The sequence below is a fragment of the Hemicordylus capensis genome, chromosome 1, assembly GCF_027244095.1.
Source record: "Hemicordylus capensis ecotype Gifberg chromosome 1, rHemCap1.1.pri, whole genome shotgun sequence".
NCBI lineage: Eukaryota > Metazoa > Chordata > Lepidosauria > Squamata > Cordylidae > Hemicordylus > Hemicordylus capensis.
This window is the reverse complement of record NC_069657.1, coordinates 119,196,209-119,223,195: the sequence shown is the minus strand read 5'-3', so window position 1 is coordinate 119,223,195 and position 26,987 is coordinate 119,196,209. Positions and strand designations below refer to the sequence as shown.

Here is a 26,987-nt window from a genome sequence, read left to right as displayed (position 1 = left end):
GTACCTTAAAAAAACCAAAAACTTAATTTGTTGTAGCTTAGAAAGAGCTTTTTTCATCAGATGAACATCTTTGAAATATTAAACCACTCTCTTTTCTTCTTCTAAAAATGACTTCCAGAATGATACTGTTAAAGCACAATATACAGGAATATAACATCATGATGCTCATCAACATTAAATATGCTGGTTGACATCCAGACTTACGCTGTATCCACGCCATCTCCCCATTCTTCTGTGGCCCACTGTGCCTCCAGAAAAGATGTCCTGAGGGTCCTGCAACTCTGAGTCAGGTTTTTGGGAATATGTGGACTTCAGAGGGAATGGGAGACTGGTGAAAATCACCCCTCTCTTGAAATGCAGCTGCAGCGTTAGTCTAGACATCAGCTGCTTTAGTTTTTCTTTTCCCTCTTGGAAATGTCCATGCTATATTGCTGGACTAAAATACAGGAACATGCCAAGCAGCTACTGTGAATCCCAATGCGAAAGACTGAAAAGCCAACAAAAGGCTGGAAAATCTATCATTGGTTTGTACAATAAGGCTTTGGTTTGGGCTTAATAAATTTCCAAGTATTTTTTTTTTAATCTACTGTATTTGTTGCTTCAATCAGGCTTCTAGTTAAGGGTTTTGTGCATACATTACATTAAGGCCAATTTTCACAACCAAATTGATATGTTGAGCATGTCAATTGAGTAAACTAGAACCATATTCAAGATGCAATGAGAGAGCGCAGCTTCAAATGTTAATCCTATGTATTAATACAGAAAGCACAGATTCAGTGGAGCAATCACATGTCTGTGAGTGGCTATGGCGTGAGCCAGACATCCAAAGGCACTCACAAGCCCTATTCAGACATTATGTAGAAAAGGTTGTACTCACACACAGTTATCAAAAGGAGAGGCAGGAGTCTTGCCCCTGACACATCAATCATCCTCCCTCATTCCCCCACCCATGGCACTCACGGTTACTGCACTTGTCTAAAGAGGCAACCACTATAAGCATGGACACATCCATGATCGGCATCCTGTTATGCCCTGGGGCTGATTTACACAAGACTATATGTGAGTACAGCTTTTACTATATAATGTCTGAATAGATTCAACCTTCCCCATTGTTCATGCAGCTGACCTCTGGCTGCTTTTTGGTGGCGCACGAAATGCACTTAGGCTGGTCAGTGAGTGAGGGTGTGGTGAACCACCACGAGACCCCCTCTGTCACATGTCAATGTCAAGTCCAGTCATGATCCTCTCACCATGTTAACAATCTGATGGCATGAACTTACCCTAAATACCAATATAGCTTGAGAGTTAAAATACTTACTTCTCTTCGTGCGCAGAGATGTTACTGACAAAAGGGATCTCTTCCCTGTTTACCTTCCCCAGAACCAGATGATGTTTCTCCATATTTATCACACACTAAGGTAGAAACAGATAGTGTAAGAAAACAAATAGATTAACATCTTCTCCTCATTAATAGGGAAAGGACACCAGGTGGGCGTGGGAGGGAGGGAAGAGAGATGTACCTTCAAAGATTTCAACATCTGCAGCCCCAGAGAGAAGGGTTTCTCATTGTCATCTAAAAAAAGAATAGATACTCAGATTCATCATATAATGCTGTGCCCCTAGCAAATGCAAGATTACTGTGAGACGCCTGTCATTCCACAGGGCAGCGAGTAGCACCTCTCATTCCCTCTAGTCCAGATGGCCCAGCCATTCCAATGGCTGCTAGCCAGGTGGGGCCCCTTCCCTTTACCATGGTGGCAGACATGGGTTTATTTCATTCACAGCAGGCCAATAACAGAAGCAGCGGTGGCAGCAACAGTGCTCTAACTGGCAACTGCAGCCCATCAAGCCCTTGCCCCCACCCACATGCAACGGCTCATGTAGTGTCACAGCAGCCTCTGGCTAGAAAGTGGTTGCTGCTACTGGCCTGCTGAGAAAGAAAGAAACCTGCATAAAGGGAGGGCGGAACACCCAGGAAGGCACACCACCATGTCAAGCATCCTCTCAAACCTGGAGCTGGCCCTGAGTCCAACACTGTTGGAACAAAGGAGCTAGAACTTAACGCTTCTTAAAAGTTCAACTGCATAAATTGTTCTGGCTTTATTTTTAGCTGAACATCAGTCAACATCTTGCACTGATAGATTTCTCCTAATGTAAATGGTAAATGAGTTTCACCTCATATGAATGGCACCTCATGTCCAAGTCACCAGATTAATTCCCCTGGAGAATAATGATCAGAAGTCATTATGGATGTGAAATGCTTTATAGTGACCTCACTGCAGTTCCTAATGAGCCAATTTCAGAATCGTACAGGACTTCATTTATAAAATGAGAGGTTATTTCCTATTTTCACTTATGTCAATAAAGCATTATTTGTGGCTAAGACTCCATGCTCAAATTAAATTCTGGAAACACAGTACAATAGAAACCCCCCTTCAAGAGTTTTGGGGAAACATTTGTGAATAAAACATGAGCTTAATATCCACTATGTAAAATTCATATGCTTGAAATGTCTAAGTAGCAGTAAGAATGCTTTTTGTTCAGAGTCATGCAGTTGATCTGGCTGGAGACAGATGATTTTGTGAGAGAGTTAGTGGCAATTTGAAAGAGGGATTTCAACTCATGTTGTTCTCTCATTTTTGTAGGGGAAGAATGGCAGTTCAGTTCCCAAATAGCAAAGCAAAACCAATTTGGTGAGAAAGCAGCAAAGCAGGAGATCTTGAGAAAGTTCTTTAATACTGAAGAACTGCAAGGATTTGTTTTAAAAAAAATTACGAACAAATGTGGAAAAGACCACAGCTTAATTTCAGCTGTAGCTCATGGCTGAAGAGAGAGACCAAAACAGCCATCTCAGGAGAGACAAAATGGAGACTAACACTGGAAGAACAAAGAGGGGAGGAGTCCAGCACTATTATGCATGACCCTAAAACCCCCTAGTGGTCACAATGAGACATTGCAGCTGAGAGCTGATGCTGCCAGGGTCCTGACTCTTTCACCCTGGGTAAACAGAGGTGTGTGTGTGTGTGTGTGTGTGTGTATGTGTGTGTATATATATATATACACACACACATACACAGAGTATATACAGTTCCGAGTTGGGGGCAGGGGAGAAAGAGTGGCAGAACAAAATTGCTGCTGTCAGAAAAACATAGTGACCCTTTCCTGCCCACAATGCTCTGGAATGGTGCAGCATGCAGGACATGGTGGAGAGAATGGCCACTGCCAATGGAGGCCATGCAAAGGAATGGTGCCATTTAAAAGGAAGAGGGGAAGTCTGCTGCTCCACCATGACCTCTAGCTTGTATGAACACTCACCTGTAACAACTGCAGAACAGTCCACGTGGATAGTCCCCATTGTAAGAGGCAGATGTTCTATGTGGCCAATCACTTTCATATTGTGGGGCAATGAAATCCTCTCAGCTTCAGACTTGTAGGATTTAATATACTCCCTTAGCCTGCACATAGAAAACAACCACTGGGTTTACAACAGGTGTTTGTTTATTTTAGGATGGAAATAATACATTTGCTGTCCTGTCTGCTGATGTTGGTAAGTCATTCTGTTGATTAATTTGCATCTAATATAATGAAAACAGTCATCACAAGAACAGTGGGCATATGCAAAATAATATCCATCTGCAAAGGTGCCTGTCATGGAGGACAACAGAGGTATCTTGCTTCCCTCCCCAGTTTACAGACTATGAGTGATTGTTCTTGAAAAGTAACTATTTCTAGCAAGTTCATTGGTCTTACAGACTAACCTTTGTTATATACAGTTAAACAGGGTTTGGCATTACACATGCACAACAAAGGGGACAAATCTCTCTACTTAAAAAAATAAAAATAAAAGTGTTTGACCAGTTTTGCTAATGTTGCTATCTATAGATAGATAGATAGATAGATTTAAAAAAATCACAACAAAAGTTCTTAACTTCTGCTTCCCAACATTCATATCTTTTGCATAATGGTGCTCTACCAGCATAAGCCCTTTCCATGAAAGGAAGGAGTGTTGAACTGCAAAGTAATCAGCAACATGTCCATGTAAGAAATATTAAGGTCTGCCAGCAGCTTCAGAGGCTTCAGCTGGGGAATTCTTGAGCCAGCCAAGCAGGGAACCAGAGACTCTGAAACCAGGTGAGGCCTGGCAAGAGTGACAAAATGGCATCTGTTCCCATTGACTAGGGAGCCCTGACTTCCACTGCCTGTTCTGATTGGCCCAGATTTTCAAATCCATCCCTCACTGCCTATAACCTTGACCTTCTGTAGCCACTTAGCACTACCTGCCTTCTTTCTCCTCACCCTTGCAGTTGATGGTGCTAATGAGGGCTGCCTCTTCAATGGGATAACTGAATGATCTCACACACACACCACATATACACACTCCCTCTCTCTCTGTCACTAGGCCTGGTAATTCTGGCAAGTGTTCATTATGCAATATGGTGATGCTGACCCTTGGATCCTTGCATAAGCAGAAGGATCCCCTGTGTAAGCCCCACTGATGGAGCACACTCCACAAAAGGAGGTTGTGTGTGTGTGCGTGATTTATTTTTTTTAATTTAAAATATTTCTAGACCACCCAAAACTTGAGTTTCTGGGCAGTTTACAATTAAAATCATTTAAAACATTAAATCATTTAAAACCCAATATTAAAAATATTAAAAATATTAATCTAATTAAAAGCCTGGGTGAATAAATGTGTCTTCGGTGCCTTTTAAAAAGTTGCCAGAGATGGGGAGGCTCTTATTTCAATAGGGAGCGCATTCCAAAGTCCAGGGGCAGCAACGGAGAAGGCCCGTTCCCGAGTACACACCAAACGATTCGGCAACACCCGCAGAGGAACCTCTCCAGATGATCTTAACAGGCAGTGGGGCTCATGGCAAAGAAGATGTTCTCTTAAATGACCAAGGCCTAAGCTGTTTAGGGCTTTATAGGTAATAACCAGCACCTTGTATTTTGCCCAGAAACGTATTGGCAGCCAGTGTAGTTCTTTCAACACAGGAGTAATATGGTCTCTCCTGGATGATCCAGAGACCAAACTGGCTGCTGCATTCTGGACCAATTGCAGTTTCTGGACTATGTACAAAGCCAGCCCCACATAGAGCGCATTGCAGTAATCTAGCTTAGATGTTACCAGCATATGTACTACCATTGAGGCTGTTCATCTCAAGAAATGGATGCAACCTTTAATATATCTATGAATACATCTTGAATATATATTAAGATCTTACTAAATATCAAAGATGCATCTCCCTCTGTTAAAACTTAAAATAGTGACCCTGCAGATCTGCACTTGCAGCTCCCGATTGCAGCCAGTCCTGTGCTCTGGATGTATTCAGCGACTGAATGAGAACTCACTCTACACTGAAACATCCCAGGAAGATGTAAACCATAGTGGCACACCTCCCAGTTTAGCAGGGGTTCTGAATTATAGGCTGCTTTGTATAGTAAATTCCAGCTCTACAATTGACTGCAGTTGAACATATGATCAAAGCTATATTTTTGCTGTAGTTAAATCATGGAAAGAAGATGGATTCTTTTTCCTGACTCCCCAAGAGTATATAAAAGGCAGAGAGGTTCTTCTAATTAATGGTATCAAAGAGAGAATATGAATAAATAGTAATGAAAAGAGATTAACTTATGTAAAGTTGGGAAAGTTTGTATAGATGAGGTAGAGGATAACTCAGTTCTTAATACTCCTGAAACTTCCCAGGTTATGTGAAAAATGTGTTTTGAAGGCAATGAAATCCAGGTCACAGGATCTTGTGATATTAATGCATTTTTAAACATAGCCAGATTTTAAGAAGTGAGATAATATGTTCAGGATTTTATGCTTGTTCTGATCTGTGACTTCTAAGACACTTTTTTCTAGAAAGAAGGAAGGCACGGATGTTTTTGCTCAGTAGCAGATTGTGCCAGCCTGTCTTGTGGGAAATAGGAACAAATTAGTAAGAGATTAGAAACTGGGAAGCCTTTCATCCTTTGCTAATACAACATGTTCTGTTGATCTGTCAAGTATCATTTCTGGGAACTTTTAATTCCTGACCTAGTTCCTTTCCCCTAGGGGTGTATTGTATGTATTGGTTTATTTCGGCCCAAGGCCAGCATACCTAGGGGTGGGGAAATGTCATGGGGGTTTTATATAGCGATCTTTGAATTGCCAACACTATCACCACCTAACCACACTCTAGGAATGAGATTCCTCCTCTCAGCTGCTTAGTTTTCTCAGGGCATACCTGCACAGTGCTTCTTTTGGGGATCAGTTGAGCTTACATAAGGAACTCAATCACTTCAGATCATATTATTTAATTTATCATCATCATCATCAACATCATCATCATTCTTATCCTACCCTTCCTGCAAGGAGCTCAGGTTGGCATATATGGAATGGATTCTCCCCATACCCATTTTATCTTCAACAACCCCGTGCAGTAGATTAAGCTGAGAGAAAGTGATTGGCCTGAGGTCATGGCTGAGCAAGGATTTAAATCTGGGTCTCAGTCCTAATCTGATACAACTACACCACACTGAATCCTGCACACTGGGGGACTGCTAGTTCCCTGCCTGTCTGTATGACTGAAAAGGAAAAGATAACATGGGGTGTGCATTCTGGACAACTAGGTTTCTCCTGTTGCCCTGGAGAGGTTTCCTCGAGGAAAAGGCCTTTTCCAGGGGCATTTCCCATGCTTGTGGGCTTGTCCTAACATAACATAACCAGGAGCAACTGCTGTGTGTGGACACACCTAAGGTGAATGATGCATAAAAGGGCGGGGAGCCAATATTCTTAAGAGTTGCCCAGAGTAGGAAATTCCAGCTAGTGCAGCTTGTCATGGAGGGAGAAAAAATGCTCCATGTTCTGGAATCCCCTCAGTTAAACACAGAGGAGGCCTGTCTTCCTTTGCATTTTTGATCACCCTAAATGTATCATGAGATGAGAGTGGCAACACCGGCAAAACAACAATACCACTGGGTGGGACACAAAAGGGACAAAGTAGGTTTCAGAATGGGTGAGCTGTGTGTCACATAATGTTAAGATCTTCAAAACAGAAATGAGAGCAGGTGGGGGAGGGCAACTACTCTTCTGAGCGAAAGCAGCCCCTTTTCACTGACACCCTCCCCCCCGCCACCGAGAGCCATCCTTACTGAGAAAGAGAGAGGTTGAATGTTAATGTAGCCAATGAATCAGTTGAACATTTACATTACCAAATATTTGTTACCCTGGTGACATAGATGTCTTACACTTTTTAAACAATTGTTTTTAAAAAAGCTTCTAATGTCACAACATACATCAAGCTTTTACCTAGCTCTCTTGCACGATCATTTTATTTCACTTCAGTGCTATTTACACAGGAGATAGTCTCAGTGCATGTATGACAAGAACAAAGTACTTCTGAAGGAGATCACAGTTCCTTGGCATTTGCTATTCTACCCTCCTTCCCGCTTGGCACTGTTCTGGCTATGTGTCTGCACTGAGCTAAAAGTGAGAAACAATTTTTAAAAAAGAAAATTAAAATATCTCTGAAAGCCAGAGCTCCTTTCTTTTTTCCATGAAAATCTACATTCATTTATGCCTCCTTTAAGTTATTCTCTACTGCTCTGCTTTGCCAGATGAGTCATCCACACCTGATTCATGACCTATGCAGAGATGAACCAATGCTAAAGGCACTTTGATGCCAGTTTCTCTGAAAGATCAATTTTCTTATCTATTAAATGGTTGAGAAAAAGGCAAGAACAAGGCTTAGTTTTTCCATTTGCTCTACATCAGCTTCCTTTCATCTTCTTACTTTTTTTCAACAAGTTAAATATTATATAGCACACTGTACTCCCAGTAATTCCAATAGCTAAAATACCCAACTCTCCTTTATATATTTAATCTTTAAAAACTCTTCTTAATAAATGAATAATTTCCATAGCACTTTTCAGCATACCAATTACATCGTAATTGTTTAATTTATGTTAACTATTATAGTGATCAGCCACCCCTCCCTCTAAACTAAAGAGCTAACAGGAAATGAACCCTGTCTTGACTGACAGACTGGTGAACTCCAGGGTTCAGCACACCAGGTGAGTGGGACCTAGAGAGCTGTTGGCTGGAAGAAGGGAATTAAAGAAGAGTTGCAGAAGAGTTGGCTGGAAGAAGGGAGTTAAAGAAGAGTTCTTGTTAAAGAAGAACGGGACATGTGCCCATGGAGGATGACTGCAGGAAAATGACTCTGCAGGTCCTGGAAAGACAGGAGGGCAGGAAGCTTGAATTCTTATCCAAGGTTTGGTGAATTTGAAAAAAGGAAGCCTGGGCTTCGGCTTCGGGAAGTTTAGTCTAGGGGAAGTCCGTTTAGTCAGACTTTGTGTTAGGATTTCTGTTTCTTTGGTTTGTGCTTTGTATATCCCTGATACTGTTCTAGTATTGATTACCTACAATGTAATTAAAATAAGAAACACTAGCCTACACCCATTCTACCTAGAGCATTGCAAAAGATTCTATAAACATTTAAATGTGCATTAAGCCAACCTATTTTTGTAATCTTACTAAGATGCTTAACTGTATCCAAGAAAGCTAAAAGCCTCAGATGGGAGCAGTCTGTAGTAATTGATTAAAATGGTTTTTTAAAAGTCTTTTCTTTTTACAAGTCTCTCTGAGTTGGTTTTTAACTCAGGAAAAGGAGGACGGAGTGGGGAGTTCACTGGTGTAAATATGTCCTCAGATACTCAGCAGCTAACAGTTTTTTTTCATCTCATGTAAGCTTACACATGGAAGGTTTTTGTATTTGCCCAGAGGGACCTTGGATTACAGCACCCAATCCATTGGTCCAGATCTTTGCAAGTTTTAGGGTGCTTGATGGCAGCCTTTTGAACCTATTGATAATTACAGAATAGTTTTAGGAGAAGCCTAGCCAGAAAGCTCAGCAGGGATATCAGCATTTCTTTCCCTCATGTGAGCCTGCTCTGAGAAAAAGGCTTTAATCCACTACAACTATTTATTACATTTGTATCCTACCATTTCTTCAGGAAACTCAGAATAGCATACATGGAGTTCTTCTAGGCAGTCTGCCAGTCAGGTACTAGTCTGACCTCAGCCATCGTAGCTTCAGAGATGGGACTAATCTCAAAGCATTCTAAACAGATGAGGCTGAGGGAAGCTTCATGATGGAACCAGGATCTGAACCTGGGTCTTACACACCTCAATGAACAATGCCTGTTCCAAAATGTTGCACACATCTAGTGATCAGCATTATAGTTCATTGTTATGGGCAGCATCTAGAGTAAGACTTGCACAAGTGGTACACTTGCACATTAGCATGGGGGAGGAGCAATTTTTGTTCAAAAAACACACCTCTTCCCTCTGCAGCCCACTATGCCTGCCAAAAATATTTCCCTGAGAGCTGAGTGACTCTCAGGAAAAGATTTTCAGGTGGCAGGCACAGGGGACTGCAGAGGGAAGGGGTGGATCCATGAAAATCATCCCTCCCTCCTTGTGTGAGCAGAAGCATTTTATGAAATTAATCTATATTTTAACAAGAAAGCTGGCAGGTTTAATAAAGCACTTGCCAGCATCACACAAACTGTAAATTAAATCTGATATACAAAAGAGGTATATGGTACAGAAATATAAGATTTGGAGAAAAGCTAGTCCCTGCAGTACACACAAGGAACTACACTATGTTCCACTTTATGCCAGATAATTGCCAGAACTGTGATTTCATTTTACTGACATGATTGTGCACATGCCCACTTGAAGCAAAACTAGGGAGTTCTGGAATGAGGAAGGACAGGCATGTGTAGTAGAATGCCCACAACTATGACTGTCCTTCAGGAAAATAATACATTACTAGCTGACCCCACACAGAACATCTGTGCAGTTGTGCACTGAGCCTGTGGCATCCCCCAGCTCTCTCGCTCGCTCTCTCCCCCCCTGCAGCTCGCTCGCTCTCTCCCCCCCTGCAGCTCTCCCCCCACAGCTTTCTCCCCCCCGTGGCTCTCCCCCCGCAGCTCTCCCCATTGGACGGGCCAGGCCATCCTACCGCCGCCTCCCACCTCCTCCTCCCAGCTGATAGGGCTTTGCCCGCCATCTGCCCACCTCCTCGCCACCGCCATTATTTCTTCCCGCCACCCGCCTCCTCTTCTTGGCCAGAGGGGCTTCGCCTGCCGGCCCTCCACCTCTGCATCCTGACCACCACCATTATCTCTCTCCGCTTCAATGCTGGAACGCTTGCACACTCTAGAGCATCTGCACATTAGTACTTGATTGCTCCCCTCACCTCAGATATCTCTCCACCCTCACCTGAGCTGCACTCCTGCTCCTCCTCCATCCTGTTGCTTCCATCCCCCTCACCCTTCTTGTTCGTGGCTGCAGCATTGCTACCGCCTATTGGCCAAGCTGCAGCCGTCTATCCCCAGAGACCTCCCCACCCTCACCTGAACCCTGCTCCTGCTCCTCCCTCCAGGAGAAACAGTAGTGGTTGACCGGGCCATTCCTCGTTGCTGCCACCAACATGGCTGCTCATTCCCCTCAGGCTGCTGACAGGCCCGGGCCTGTCCCTTGCCTGCCTGCCTACATCTGACATTGGCCTCGGTAGCCCCAAACAGCAGCAGTGGTTGACTGGGCCCTTCCTTGCTGCTAGTGCTGCCATGGCCTCTCATTCCCCTCAGGTTGCTGACAGGCTCAGGCCTGTCCCCTGCCCTTCCTTGTGTCTCTCTTTCCCCTCCCTTCTTTTTCTCTTTCTCTCTCCTCCGCTCGCTTTTCCCCACTCTTTCTTCCCCCTCCCTTCATGTTTTTTTCTCTCTCTCCCTCACTCCCTGAGTTAACAGATTTTGTTCATCTTGTTTCCTCATTTAATTCACACAACGGCATCCTCCTTCTCCTGAAGGGGCTCTTTCCTCCCTCACAACCCATCTTTTTGCAGACCCCTGCCTGCTATCCTTATATATATAGAGATTCCTCTCCTCTACAATCAAGAACATCTTCCGACTAGTAACAGTTGCATTCCAACTGACCTTAACCAGCACAGGCTCCTCCTCCTTATCTGCATAGGGAATCTCCACTGCCCAATCACTACAGTGCCACAGGCTCCTTCTCCCTATCTGCATATGGAATCCTCACTGCCCAATCAGGTGCTTCTGCTTGCAAACTCTGTCAGCCAATCACCTCCTTTCTACCACGTCTCCACGCATAGCCCGTCTTGGAGAATTAATAATATAGATTAGCAGTTAAAGTAGGCTGAATTCCAGCCAGGATCTGGTGAAAAGAAAAGCCCAAGGGGTGGGGAATGATACAGATTCTGACATTATCAGGCACTTGTCTCCACAACACAGGTAATCAGAAAAAGGGAACAATGGAACTAAAACTCAACTGCACGTTTTCCACACAGCAGGTTTTACTGCGAGTTTTCTGTGAGTTCCAAGTTGCCCCCCAAAACCAACACAAAACGTGGATTTTTTTTACCCTGGATATAAATCAGGCTACTCTCTAACATGCAATTTAAAAAACCCAAATCATGTGTGAAGTGCACCCTAAGAGCTCACAGGGATTTTGGAGTAAATTTGGCCGATATGTGAACACACACTAGGGGTGTGTACACACTGGTTCAGCACTCCTTTTGTGGAGCGCCGAACAAGTTCAGAAGTCCAGTGTTTGAGCCAGTTCGGAGGTAGGGGGGGTCCTTTAAGAGGCAGGGAGGGTGCCCTTACCTCCCACGCCGCTTTTCCTCTGATGGGGCTCTCCCAAAACCGTTGCCGCAGGGCTGCAGCATACCTCCTTGCAGCCCTGTTCAGTGTCGTACCGGAAGTGGCCAACACACACGCATGTGAGTCGGCCACTTCTGGTATGACGCTGAATGGGGCTGCAAGGAGGTACGCTGTAGCCCCATGGCAACAGTTTTGGGGAGAGCACCAACAAAGGAAAAGTTTGGGGGGGAGGTAAGGTCACTCTCCCTACCCCTTAAAGGACCCCCCCTCCACCCCCCAGGAGTGCATGAACCAGTTTGTGCAAATCCCTAACTCTCATCCTCCACTCAGGAAGAGATGCGAGCTAAAAGCCCTGTGTGGAAAATGCCCTGTTAAGCAGAAACCAGCAGTGACAGAGAATAATGATGGCCTGGGTGGATGGTGAGCAGCACAGAGACTTGAAGGGGAGATTGCCCAGAATGAAATCCAGATATATTTCCATTGGTTACAGCAGAAATTGAGTGGCTGTAGTCTAGACAATGAGGTGATTTTTTTGTTTTGCTAGCACTATTCAAGTTTTGCCCTTCTCTCCCATCCAGCATCCCTGCCACCACTGCTGCTGTTGGGAAAACACTGCCTGCCCATCCCTTTGGCTGTGAGATGGTGCTGCTGTTGTTGTTGCTGCTGCTGCTGCTGCAAGTGAAGGGGGGGGTTGAGAAATGGATGTTTGGTGTATCTTTTTAATCTCATTTTTACTGAGAGGGATTAACAGAAAATGTGAAGTGAGGAAAGTCTTGTCAATTTCACTTTCATTCTTAATCACAATCAGGCTGTATGCACCACAGTCAACTAAGCCATGCATATATATTTCAATATAAAATGAAATTGACAAGCTTCAATATACAAAAGTCTTACCTTGTCAATATAAAGAAGTCTTGTCAATTTCACTTTTGTTTTTAATTACAATCAGGTTGTATGCACCACAACTAAGCTGTACATATATATTTCAATATAAAAATGAAACTGACAAGCTTCTTCCATCTCAGCAGTCCCACTATACCTGTAGTTTCAAGGTCAACATGAGGCGAAATTAACAACCCCTTTTCAACTTCACCTTGCTTTGCCTTGAGGCTGGAGTTGGACTTATTACCCTGTCAATACTAGGATTTCCATAACAAAAAGGCATTTTTAGAAAAGATAATGGCAGAAGGCCTGCCAGGCAATTGAGAGAGGGAGGATTATACTTCACCCCCAAATACAAAACACACAGTTCATACCAGAAAGGCTTGGGCTACAATTGCAACAGAAGCTCCAAAAACTGCTACAAAGCCAATAGATGGGCAAAGGACAATAACTTAAATGTTATTAATAGTGGAGAAAATGGGTAGTATCGAAGCACCCTTGATGAAAGAGAGTGGAAAAACAAGGGGGACATTCACACAATTATGCAAGTGGGGTTCAAAGGCAGGGTTCAATCTACCTTCCCCCATATCATCAATTTTCATTTCTTGGGCACATGAGTTGGGCACCCACACAATCCAAACTGCTCCCGGCAGCGTGGATCTTTTTATAGATTTCCCCGCTCTGCTAATAGATAGGAGAAACCGGGACTTGTACACCACAGAACTGATCACAATACAAACCCAGAGACAAATAAGCGTTGCTTTTTAGTCAAAAGCCAAAAACTCGTGTGAGGGTATCTGTTATTGTATTGCCAAAGAAGATCTCAGCTGGGTAATCTAAACATTTCAAGCATGCCACTTGTGTTGGCATGAAAGCTTGTTCTTTGCTTGTCCACCTGGTGGGTGGACAGTACTTCTGGCTGAGATGAATAACCAAAACACTGATCAGCATATGGTTAGTAGTAGACTCAGTGTTCTGCTTCCTTCTGCTCCTCCCCACCCCCAAGAAATATAAGCTCTAATGTCCCTGGCACAAGATCCTGAGTCTGAAAGTAAGATAATCCTGAGCCTGAGTCTGAAAGTAAGATAATAAGGCTATGCACATGACTGGGTGGCCAGAGGGGAAGGCAGGACACCTACCTTCCCCCCAGATGATCCTTTGGCAGGTTTTTGGCATGCCGCTGCATATCCAGACAATCCACGCTGCTCCATGCAGCACAGATCATTTGACGATGGGACTCATTTTCCTGGCCTCCAGATATCCCTCAATGCACTGTGCAATGAGCGTGGTACACTGGGGGAATCCCCCAGGAGTTGGGCACTCTAGGAGTCTGACTTTGTGCATGCACACAATCTCAGCTAGAGGCCAGGGTACAAAGTAGGGGCAGGCAGTGCCAGGCATTGCACATGAGCCTTACTGTCTAATGTCAGAGGTGCTGGGGCTCAAGCCTTCCTGAAAGTCAGATTGCAAGCTCTTCTACATAGACTTAGATGGGTAGGTGACTCATTGGTAAGGGAAATTCACCCATCATACACTGAGGTGCACTTCATTAGAATGCTATGGCCCTGATATTGAAAATAGCTTCTGGGGTTAGAAAAAAAATGAATGGGAAATGGAGTGCCTGGCCATCAGAGAACAAATCAAAGGTGGTGGGAGGAGCAAATGTTCACAAAGTAGTGAGGCATTGTAAGCAGAGGTGCACTTTGCCACAGTCCTTGGAGATCTGGTCCGTGGCCTCTTGTCTCCAGGGGGCCCCTCCAAATGTTCTGGGGGGCCTCCCCAGAGCCCCACCACTGCCCGCAGGAGAGGGGTTGCGGCAAATTAAATCTTAAACCCTCCCAAATGACAGGTCAGTCACAGAGAGCCCCTAAATGGCTCAAAAAAGGCCCAACCTGTCATTTGGGTGTCAGGCAGGCTCAAGGAAGGAGCTCTTGCTGCCTCCTCCACTTCCCCCGCCTCGGGCCGCACCCCGCTGACCACCTCCTGTCTCCACATCCCCACCACACAGTGGCAGTTGAAAAAGGTTTTTTTATTTATATATATATATATTTTTTTAACTTGCCCCCAACCCCACCCCCCCCAAGCTGGAAGGGGTGTGTGTGTGTGCGTGAAGCCCTTCAGGTCCAGGCTCCAAAATTACCTAGGTGCACCACTGATCGTAAGAAAGGCATAGTCTTACTGGTATTGCCAGAATTTCTTAAATGCCTAGAGTCCTCCTACACTTGAAGTCTCCCCTGCAAGACTGCTGAGCCTCTAATGGTGAAAGACTACAAAACATTAATCTTTTATCAAATCAATCAACACATTATTATTTAGCCAAAGGGCATGACATTCAGGAGAATTAGACAAGCTCATAGAGAAAAACAAATGAATGCAAGCTAACCAGTATAAATGATTAGCAAAGATATCTATCTTCACCTTTACAATCAACAACATGAGTTTTAACAAACTGCCATCTAATTTTAGCTGCCGACACACCAAACAATGCCCCTGGATAGAGTTACCAACTGGCAGCGGGGGGGGGGGGGGACGGGGGGGGGGACACAGTGCTAGCCTCTTTTTATGTTTTTAACAGTAGCTTGATATGCAGGAATTAGCTGGAGAGGCTTTTACAGCATGGAAATGCACAGATAATGCACATTATCTGCAGCTTACTACTGCAGATCAAATGACTGTCACACCTGCAGGGCCCAGTTAAAAAGTTAAGAGCAGGGGAGGGTGCACATACCCCTTCCTCCACTCTTCCCCCCCCCCATGGTGCTCATTTATTCCAAAGTTAATTGGGGTGGCAGAGTATCTCCCTGCTGCCCTGTTGTCCAGATACAACCAGAAGTATCCGCTGCACCTCCGCGCACCAGCACGGGAGCGTGCATGTCAGGTGCGCATGTGGGGGGGGGGCATGCGACGCCATGACATGTGCATGCCCGTGCCGGCACACACAGGTGCAGTGGATGCTTCCGGTTTTATCCAGACAATGGGGGCAATGGAGTGGCAGGGAGTTACTCTGCCGCCCTGATTAACGAAGCAGGAAGCTAAGCAGGAAGTGGTCAGTACTTGAATAGGAGAATTGTGTGATCAGTCCCATGAATGCATCTTTTGGGGATGGGGTTGTAGCTTAGTGGCAGAGTATTGGCTTTGCATGCAGAAGGTCCAAAGTTCAATTCCTGGCAACTCTAGCTAGGGCTGGGAAAGACTCCTACCTGAAACCTTGGAGAAACTGCTGCCAGTCAGTGTAGACAATAACTGAGCTAGATGGACCAATGGTCTGACTCGTTATAAGGTAGTTTCCTATGTCCCTTGTGACATTCCCCCCCCCCCACCAACTGAACTCAGTCTAAAGTTGTCTTGCACTTCACACATTACATACAGTCCCCAGGAGTTACAAACAACGAAGGTCTAAAAGCCAAACTAGACACAGCATAGTTAGACGAGCAGTATATAAATATTATAGTAGTAGTAGTAGTAGAACTCCCCGCATGTTTTTTCTTTTTCAAAAAGGCAGCCATGATTTGATTTGAAATGGGGCTGTGCATGGGGGTAGAGCTGACAGCATTCCATTGCCCGAATAAGGGGCACAAGCGGGGAGGGAGTATGCGTTGGTTATTGGGAGAGTGAGTAGCAGTGTTGTGTGTGTTTTTAACTACTTTCAACTTAAACTAGTTATGACTTCGATCGCTTCTCCTCTGCTTACTGATATAACCATTGCTAGCCATACTGGGTGTGACAAAATTTTGTTTTTTGAGGCCAAGTTTTCTAAAAGTGTTGTTAGCCAGTCATGAAAGGTTTCACACATGAGCACTAACTAGTAGTTATCGCTTGTGTGATTTTCATGATCCTGATACCTAGAGAATGGTATGTTAGCCAATCACTGATGGCTGTTAATGTTTTTGTTAATGTCCCCAGTACTGGACTGTTGGCAACTTGGCAACCCTAGCAGCCCACCAGAACCACAGAGAACCACAGGTAGGAAGGGAGGAATTGAAATGTGTAGAGAAACAGGCTACCTTTAAAGGCACAGAGGGAGAACATGAGGGGCTGGTGCTGGTGGTGGTATGCATAAAAGATAACCTCATATTGAAAAAGATAATTTGTTTGAAATATGGTTTTCTTTTAATATTGATGTTGATCATCACCTTGATTTTGTTAGTGAAAATAACTGATTTGATCTAGGCTATAGGTTCTTCCCATTAGCTGAAAATAAGGGACAAATGGCATCCTTTAATGGACAGACAATGTTGGGCTGAAATAAGGGAAGTCTCTGCTAATAAGGAATGGTTGGTAACCCTTCATGGGGAGAGAAAGCTCCCCCGCCCGCTGCCGCCAATTTCCTGACTTAAAATCATCCCCCTACAAAGTTGCCACAGAGGGAGTAACTTACAGGCACAATCTGTGACTTATCCCCCCACTTTAATAATAACTTCAAGGGGCTGCTGTGGATTGGGGTCATGACATGGGGGCAAAGTGTTAAAGCTCTCTTTCCCCACACCAAGGCATCACTCCAAATCCCTCCCCCTCCGTGGCTACTCTTCAGAAATAAAAAGATGCCAGGAGTTCCAAACATGGACTTTCTATATAGTATCTTTTTTCTGCGACTCTTGTGCTATGATTGTAATGGAGGGTGCTCTGTTCCTTTTGGTTACCAGTAAGCTCTTTCTGGAGCTTCCCATAACCGTCTTAGGTTTAATCTGTTAATATTACGTTGCAATTTGTGTGATTTACTTCGTTGCATTACTGCAAGTATGTATGTTTATGTATGTATGTTTTATTGTGCATTGGTCTATGACCGCAATAAAGTATCTGTTCTGTTATATAGCATCTAGTAAAAGCTAAGACTGGCAAGAAAGAAATGCTTGGAAAATATTCTTTTAATCCACTTTGGTAACTGGTGGCCCAGAAATTGCATGACTTACCCTAATCTCTCCAAACATGCAGATGATATGAAGTTGTGCTGACATCCAGTATCAACCACAATTTGCAGCTCTTTCCCAGCACACTGTTGGGACAAAGCAGAACATTTAAAATGAATCAGCTGAAGGCAAGCATATGTTTTGACTTGCACTAGTACTACAGAGTTCCAGACACAAAGCATCAGCCTCTCCCTGAGCTCTCTGGATAGGGTTGCCATGCCCCCCCTGGAATTCCAGGTATCACCCACATTTTAAGCATCTCACTCGGATTGCTTAGCCCACCCGGATTCGCCCAGATTTCAGATTTCATTTAAAAAACTAAAAAACAAAAAACTAATCTCTAGCCCTTGTAGGAGTGGAGTTATGGAGCAAAATGTGCAGTCACTATTCTGCTCAGTTGCTGGACTTGGATTAAGAGAGGAAGAGCACAGGAGGCTAGCTGGGAGGGTTTCACCTTCACAAATACAGTAATCCCCTGAGGAATGTTGCCTTTCCCCCTGATTAGGGGATGTCTACTTAGAAGTAGGCACCCTTGGTTTCAATCAGATCCTCTCTCAAATAAGTGTGTACAGAAGTGCAGCCTTAATTACAAAGTTGTGCTTTTGTTGTTGTTCTATTGCTGCTGCTAATATGTCAAGGAAAATGGTGAGGCAAAGATATCTTCCCCAACTATTGTTGGTAGATATCTAGAGCAAATACAAGTCAACTGGAAAGCGCAGCTGCTAATTTGCATATGCAAACTATTTGCAAGCTGGTTTACATAATATGCAAAATAGGCACCCAGATTTGGAGAACCAGAATATGGCAACCCTATCTCTGGACTTCTTTTTCTGTCAACAATGGAGACTTTTCATAATAGCAATCCCCCCCCCTCCAAATATTCAATCTGTAGCTTTCCAAGTGAGCATGTATATGATTGTTGATGCTTAGCACTCTAATGACCAGGATGTGCCCTTTGTAAACCCATTAATTTTGCTTCTTACCTTGTTAAACTAGCACTGCTTCACAGTGTTAACATTTTTTTCCATTATGTGTCCCATTCATTCTTGGGGAGAACTCAAGGCATGCCCTGAGCACTCCATAGACACTGGTGCAGCTACCAGGAAGTAACTCGTGTAATCACAGCTATTTAAAGCATGGTGCTACAATCACAGGAAATACTGCTAGGAAGTTGTGGTGCATTTGTGGAATGTTACAGCATACTAGGGATGTGCACAAACCTGTTCAGAGGCCCTTTTACAGGCCTCCGAACAGGTTCGAACACAAAGCGGTTCGAAGGTTTGACGGCGGGGTGTGTGTGTAACTTTAAGGGCAGGGGAGGGTGCACTTACTCCCTGCCCATGTTTCCCCCACTGGCGCTTGCTGAAAAACCGGTCCAGCGGGACGGCAGCATACCTCCCTGCTGCCCCGTCCACTCGGACCACCCCGTCCACTCGGACCGGAAGTTACAAAAAGCAGTGCACACATGTGCGCACGTCAGACTCACACGTTGTGCACCTGCGACATACACACACTACTTCCAGTCTGAGGGGCAGATGGGGAGGCGGGGAGGTATGCTGCCACTCCACCAGATTGGTATTTTAGTGAGTGCTGGCGGGGGAAATGAGGCAGGCAGGGAAAATGCGGCGGGTGGGGGAGATGTGGAGGGTGGGGGAGACGCGGTGATGAGGGGAGTGTACCGTCTCCTGCCCTCAAAGTTATCCCCCCGCCATTGAACTGGTCCCCACTGGTTCCATGCACATCCCTACATCACACTTTGCATTCTCCATGAGCTTTCCCAGACAGCAGGCTTTACTGTGGGTTTTCTGCGAGACTTTCCTGCGAGTTCGAAATTGCCCCCCAAAATCAATGCAAAAAGTGGATTTTTTAAACTCCAGATATAAATTGGGCTACACTCTAATGTGCAATGAAAACCCTGAATTGTGTGTAGTGTGCTCCCTGATAGCTCGCAGGGACTTCACGGTAAATTTGGCCGAAATTTGAATGCACACCTCCATTCTGAAGGAGATATGAACTAAAAACCAGGTTTTATTTATTTATTTATTTATTTATGTATTTGATTTCTATACCACCCTTCCAAGAATGGCTCAGGGTGGTTTACACAGAGAAATAACAAATAAATAAGATGGATGGATAATATGAAAAACTTCCATGAGAATTTGTTTTGGGGGACAGTCAGCAATCAGGATGCATCATGCAACTGAAACATTGTTTTAGTCATTGGCCAACTATTATTCCTTTGTTAGAGAGAATTCTTGTTAATAACCCAGGATGCTCCGCTGATAAGAGCTAATTGTGAAAAGATGGTCTCCCAGTGACTGGAGTAGAGGAGATAGTCAGACCGAACTAAGGGGAGGAGAAGGATGTGTCTTTGTATATAAATCCCAGTTTGAAAGAGGCAGAGAAAGCTGAGAGTTTTGAGCTGGAGTAATTTGTAACTGGGGTGACATTTTGGAGGACTGTCCAAGTTACTCTTTGTGGGTGGGAGGGAGAGAATCAGCTGCCCTTTAGGAGTGCCTGTTGTTTGCCTCCACTTATGCTCTGCTTGTATGTTTGAAAGGAAATATAAATATTACAAAGTACCATAAGTTATTACAAAAAAAAATATTATAATATTATTGTAATATTATAATATTATTGTATAATACAATAATATAATATTATGATATTATAAGTAATATTGTAATATTACAAAAAAAATTACAAAATTTAAATATTACAAAGTACCATCACAAACTCCGAGGCTCTTTCATCCAAAAGGAAACTGAATCTAAGTAGCATTGCCATTGGAACTTGGGGAAGCAGGAAGCATGCCACAACATCCAACAGAGGCTAAGGAAGCTTACCTGGCCGTGTATCAGGAGGAGCTCATCTTGATCTGTTTTCTTGGGGCTGTCCAGTTTCATCTGATTCAGTTTATTTGTCTGGACTGAAAGATCATTTTTCTGAGAGTTTGTCCCTCGGTTGTGGCGCAATCTTGACATGTTTGTTTCCATCAAACGTCTCTGCAGGATGTTGTGTGGTTGCTTTATTTTAAAAAGAGAGAAAGAGAGTGTAGATAAATCAAGGCCAAACTGTTCTACAAGACAGCAATTTGCTGTTGCAAAGTCCCTTAGTTAAAAGTATTTGTGCCAGTTAGGAGTGGCATTGACATAAGTGGTAGAAGCCATAATTTACATTTTGCACAGCAAACCTAGAGACAAGAAGAAAGCTATTATGTTAGCAGCAGCTCTACAGCCCAGTTAAGCCAAAGCATTTGGGTTTATGCCAGTTACTGTATGGCCCAATATGTAAGATGATATTGATTTTGAATCATTGGATGAAGGTTCATGGCTCAGTTATGTTCTTATTGATGGTTTCAACAAAAGTTTCATTTGCTGAGGATCTTTTATTACTCAACCTAATTTGTACTTGCTTATAATTTGAGCTTGTAATGGGCAACTGCTGACAAAACTATAATGAAGATCAAGTGACCTCATATGGTGTCAGAACAAGCAAGACAGAACTCTTAACTGCTTGTGTTGTCCCCCAGGCATAAACCACAAACCATTCCAAAAGCACTCTTTTCTCTACATCTGATAAAGGTACAGGAACTCTGTTTACTCTGTACTTAGTTACCATAAAAGGAATGCCTAACTCATAGTTACTTGAATGGGACTGGCACCAGGATCACAAACACATTTAGTTGGAAATTTAATCCTGCCTGACTTTATGCAACTGACTTCCAAATAAAGCCATGATCATAAGCATACTTACCAAAAAGTAACCCCATGGAAACTGATGGGAACTACCTTCAATTAAGGTTGATAGACACCACTTGAAGATTCCCTCGTACATTTGAATCCATTTGTGAATTAGAGACAAGGCAACTGTGGTGGCTTCTACTCACCCCACCTTCAGCTCTGATCCATTAATTTGTACTCTTCCACCACTGCCTAATGGCTCAGCAGGGAAATGACTTGCCTAGGGAGCAAGAGGTTGCCAGTTTGAATCCCCGCTGGTATATTTCCCAGACTATGGGAAACACCTATATCGGGCAGCAGCGATATATGAAGATGCTGCAAGGCATCATCTCATACTGTGTGGGAGATGGCAATGGTAAACCCCTCCTGTATTCTACCAAAGACAACCACAGGGCTCTGTGGTCACCAGTAGTCAACAGTGATTCGACGGCACACTTTACTTTACCTTTACCACTGCTTTAGTGAGCTGAAGTCCAGGTGTGGTATACAGTAGGGAGACAAGAGTTACAGTAGGGAGAGAAGCATGGATGTTCTATCTAGCAATCTTTTATGTTTTGTTAATTAGACGTTTGTCCCCATGGGGATCCTGTAGAAAGTGGGCAGGGTGGAGTCAGAAAGGGAAATGGGGGAGTGGGGAGAAAATTTGAGTTTCTGAATAAAGCTTAGTTAAATATAAGATTGCTTCATGTTTATGACAGAAGCAACTATAAAACATTTGGCGATGAGAAGTGTGTGTGACAGGAGCCCACCTAAAACACTTCAAGACTTTTTCACTAAATTTTAAATGGATTCAATTCTGGTTGTTAAAAGGGGAAAGATGTGTTGTATTCTATCTAGCAATCTTTTATTTTTTGTTAATACAAAGTTTGTCTGAGTGATCCTGTAGAGAGTAGGGGGCATGAAGACAAAAAGGAAAAGGGAGGGAAAGGAGTTGGAGAAAATGGACTTTTTGCTGAATAAAGCATAGGTAAACAAGCACAAGATTGCTTTGTGTTTATGAGGAAAGCAGCTATAAAAATGGATTACCTTGGGCAGGGGATGGGTAACAGATTACTGAATTGCCTTCCAATTCAGGGATGGCATGAACGGTTCAGGGAGAATCTATGTGCAGCCTGGAAACCCTACTTGCTAATTATTTGGAATCTAGCCACCTATATCTGCTTCTGTGGCACAAGAGAATTTGTTCAAAATGTCCTTTTTTTAAAAAAAAACCCTCAGGGGACTTCTGTATTCTTTGGCTTAGTAACACAAAGTACCAAGTATTAGTCAGAGATGAGTCAAAGAGCAGAACTCTACATCAGTTCTCTCCCAAAAATTCTGCATGATGAAAATGTCTGGTTGAAATACTTAATGATCTTCAAGTATCATAGGCTTTAGTATTACAAGGGGTGGTTCAAAGAGGTTTCAGGATATCTTTCCATTCTTACCTTCTTTGATGATGGAAATGATTTAGCTGGTATTGGGTTGGAGGACAATTTGGAAAGAGACATTACTGCCCCAATTTTCTGAGTGAGGCTACATTTATCTCTAAGAGTGAAGCAGCATGTAAAATTAAATAAGTGGCACAATTATGTTGCTATTGTCCTAATGTGTGTAGAAATACAGTGGATACATAATGGCAGAGATATTGGGGGAACAGTTTTGGACAAACTGTTTGGTTAAGATAACTGAGTACTGGAGTTGTCCATAACCTTTTCTTAAAGTTAGAAGGATATGTGGAATCACATGCATATTTGTGATTGGGCCTGCTCAGGTATTATGCAGAAGCATGGTTATATCTTGATTCTGCACAACATCCTCAAGACTCAGGAGGGTGTGTTTCTTCTCCATTTGCCCGTGTGATCATTGGAAAACTTCTACTTCCAATTGTCATTAAAAACAAACTAAGTCATGACATCCAAACAAATTGATTTTAGTTTATTCTAACCAATTTCTTTGAAATAAACCAAATTCTGAGCGTAAGGATTAAAGTGGATTTCAGATCTTGGTTTATTTCAAGGAAGTGGGTTAGAATAAACCAAAATTTGCCCTGTAGTTGACTAAAGCCTTTGTCTCAGAGCAAACTCACATGAGAGAAAGAAATGCTGAATCATCCCTGATGAGCTTTCTGACAAAGGATACTCCTAAAAATCTTCTGTATTTCTGGTAGGTTTAAAAATGGCTGCCATCACCACCTGCTTATTGACAAAGCTTGCCGCCCTGCCCCCCTGGGCTTGGGGTGGAAATCCCAGGGAAACTATCTTTCTCTTGCTATTGGAAAAGTACACAAAAATCCTCCATGTGCAAGCCTACACATGGTGAGAAAACTGGTTGTCTGCTGAACATCTGAGGATGTGCTTGCACAGGAGTAAGACCCTCTTTAAGTCCCACCTTTCTCCTGAGTTAAAAACCCCACCCAGAGAGACTTGTAAAAGAAAAGGACACAAAGAAAAACAAGTTTATTCAAATGCTACAGACTGCTTCCGTCTGAGGCTCTCTCAGCTTTTAGTTACAGGTAAAAATAGTAGGTTACTAGAATATTTCAGAAATCACCTCGAGTGATGTTGGGGTGGCACGCTTTAAAAATCGTGGTCACCCAGTAGCAAGGAACAGGTATGTAGGAAAATACAAACGCACCTTTAAAAGCTTACAGAGTATTTCACAATGCCCTGGCTGGATGGGCGAAGGCTAGTGTTTCTTAGTTTAATTATGTTACAGATAAGCAATAATAGACCAGTATCTGGAATATGCAAAACACACACCAAAGAAACAGAAAGTCTAATGCAAAAGCTGACTAAACAATCTTTCCCTAGACTAAACTTCCCAAAGCCAATGTCGAGGCTTCCTTTTTCTTAAGCTCACCCAAACCATGATGAGTTCAAGGCCCTGCAGTTCTATCTTCCAAGAGCTGCAATTATCTTCCTGTAGCCATCCTCCATGGCCACATGAGTCTTCCTGCACCCCCAGCCTAGTTTCTTGGAACAAAAAAACTCTCCTTGCTCCCAATGGCTCTCTAGATCCCACCCTTCTGGTGGGCTGATTGCCTGATCCCTGGAGTTCACCAGCGTGTCAGTCAAGATAAGGGTTCACTCCCTGTTACCTCTTTAGGGGGAGGGGTGGCTGATCACTGCAGGTCTGTTCAGATGTCACAACTGATCTTGGTTTGCTTTTATCTGCTATTAAAAATAGAATTTTGCCAAGGATTGTGCAGGCAAGTGAAGGAAGAGCTCATGTTCCCAATGCTTGGGGATGCTGTGCAGTTAAACCAAAATTTAACTGTAGTTCCACATGATATCTGAACTGGTGTTTTGTTCTAAATGAAACAAATGCAATGGATTTCCATGGCAGATTTTGTACTCTGCCTTTGGCTCTTGGATCCTGAACTTCTAAATAAAGCAATTCTTTTCAAAGGCAGGCTGCAATCCTACACGTTTACTTGGAAGCAAGTCCCATTGAACTCAGTGGGACTTCCTTATGAGTCGATATGCATAGGACTGAGCTGTGCATGTGAGTAAGATTGACAAGCTACCTATCAGAAATTCATCAGGTGTGACTTTCTCATTCCTGCATTTCTTGGCTGGGAAAAGCTGAACCTATTGGTTTTCTGTTATGCAGCTGCTAAAGACACAGAGCTTGTGTTGTGCCAAAGGGTGGTACTTCTAAGTTATAACAATTGCAGGATTTGGATAGTATTTACAGGACTAGAACGAGAAGTAAGTGAAGGACCATGACCAGAAACAAACAGGCACACAAACAAAGACATGAGCAGAACTTGCATACCAGGCCTAAGTAGGGGATGAAGTATTTCCAAGGGATGCATAATAGTGAATAACAATAAATTGTAGCAGCAACTTGTAGCATCAAGAGAGATCACCCTTGCTGCTGGTTGGCCAGGTTGAGTTCCCAGGGATTTCCTTTTAACTCCCTGTGGAGTCTTCTGTATAAACTTGTATAAAACATAGACAGTGGATTTCTTCCTGCAGTCCCCTCCCCCTCTCCACTCATCCAAAGCACAAGTGGCTGTGTCAAAAGTGCATCGTCTGTCCACACTGAACAGAGCTGCCATTGCAATTGTGTTCCTATCCCCCAAATTGCAACAATTAAAAAAAAAAACCCATCCAACTACATATGATGCCATGTGAATGCTCCAAAATGAATGTACAAACATTGCCAATCCCAGACAAAACAGTTAGTGACAAACGCTCTGAGACATAACACCACAAGTCTCATTGGAATGTTCACACCTGGGGTGGTGTGGCATTGTGGATGTGGCTCCAATCTACAGTTGGATTCCAGGGACTCCAGGGTTACTCTTTTATAAGAGGGAATTACAGTGGGAGGAAATAAGGACATGGCAATATAATACCATACATGAGCTGATGCATCAAAAAAGTAGCCAGTTCTATTAAACAGAAGGCAAAGACCAGGCAGTAGCTAAAGGTAATAGAAAACTATTCTTTGGGAGTTGACATGCATCATTCTGGAACATGCAGTTGAGTTTCTGTTGCATCTTTAGGTCTCCTTTCAATGCTGTTAATGCAGGAGAAAATTTGGAAGAGAAGTCAACCCTGCCCTTGGTAAATACAAATTTTATGTTGGTTCAAGACCGACATAATTGGTTCCTGTATATTTATGTTGGTTCCTGTATATTTCTGTGAAGTTGTTGTTGTCTCCTCCAGGCTATCCACTCTACCTAGCAATATTTATTTTGTGTGTATAACTTTCTTATCCTAAAATAATATTTATTTTGTATGCATATCTAATATTCTTGCCTAAGATGGATATTCCACAAAGCATTCCCAGCATTCATTCTCCCATTTCTGTGACAACCAGTATTGCCTTGCAGTTACTCTTGACCGAACTAGACTGTACACTTCCTTAAGGCAAGATTTGTCTCTTCTTGTGTGTTTCTGTAGGGATCAACAAACCAAGCACGCAAAAAAATTACACATATTAGGATGCCAAAGAGACAGAGGACCAAGTTATAAATAATTCTCTCTTGCAACTTTCCAGTTATATCATAGAAATGGAATAAATTCATATCAACCACCCACCTCTGCTGAATAGGTGTTGGAGGATGGAGCACACACTGCTTTTTAGACTATTCTCTTAAGCTAGAAAGCATGGTTTTTCCATGTTCTGAAGTGTTCAAATGTCATCTATAAAGTCCCAAGCAGTATCATCTTCTACCAAATGCTACTAATTAGTACTGTTCAGGTGCACATGCAAGCAGGACTGCATCTGCTCACCCCATGAACATGTTCAGCCAAAGATTGAAAGAGCTTATTTGTACACAAATTGTACAGTGGAGGATTTATCCACACATTAATGGACCTTGTACAATGGTCCACAATCACATAGACAGAGTCTACACACTACAGTTGTATGCATGTGTAGGCTCTTTCAGACTTTGGGCCAAATGTGCATATGAGATGGGATTTCTGACCTGCTTTGACACTGTAAGCGTGTTCAGAGGCTTTTCAGTTGAGCGTCTAAATAGGGCTATCATAGCATAAGTAAAAAGAGAGGCAAGGCCAGGATGTCAAGAGGTCACTCATCCATCACCCAATTTTATTTTAGTGAAATGCAGGCTTGAGAATTGCAAATCAATACAGAAGCTCAGTTGGAATGTATAGCAAGAAGAAGGAAAGGTACCACCAAGTTCAGGACACCAGCATGGCTAACAAGTAGAGTCAGGGAAGCTATAAAAGGGAAGAAGACTTCCTTCAGAAAATGGAAGTCCTGCCCAAATGAAGAGAACAGGAAGGCATATAAACTCTAGCAAAAGAAATTCAAGGAG

The 26,987-nt window shown here is 43.2% G+C and overlaps 1 protein-coding gene across 2 annotated transcripts in view; it reads right to left on the bottom strand.

Annotated features, from left to right (window-relative positions):
- The window catches only part of NRIP3 (nuclear receptor interacting protein 3), a 54,815-nt gene that overhangs the window by 14,856 nt on the left and 12,972 nt on the right, over positions 1-26,987 (bottom strand). For both annotated transcript variants that reach the window (XM_053284097.1, XM_053284096.1), the window contains exons 2-6: positions 20,312-20,491; positions 17,469-17,551; positions 3,316-3,455; positions 1,521-1,573; positions 1,319-1,413 (exon numbers count right to left, since the gene is read on the bottom strand). In XM_053284097.1, the coding sequence (XP_053140072.1) occupies positions 1,319-1,413; positions 1,521-1,573; positions 3,316-3,455; positions 17,469-17,551; positions 20,312-20,491 (551 nt within the window). The remainder of the gene's footprint in view (positions 1-1,318; positions 1,414-1,520; positions 1,574-3,315; positions 3,456-17,468; positions 17,552-20,311; positions 20,492-26,987) is intronic.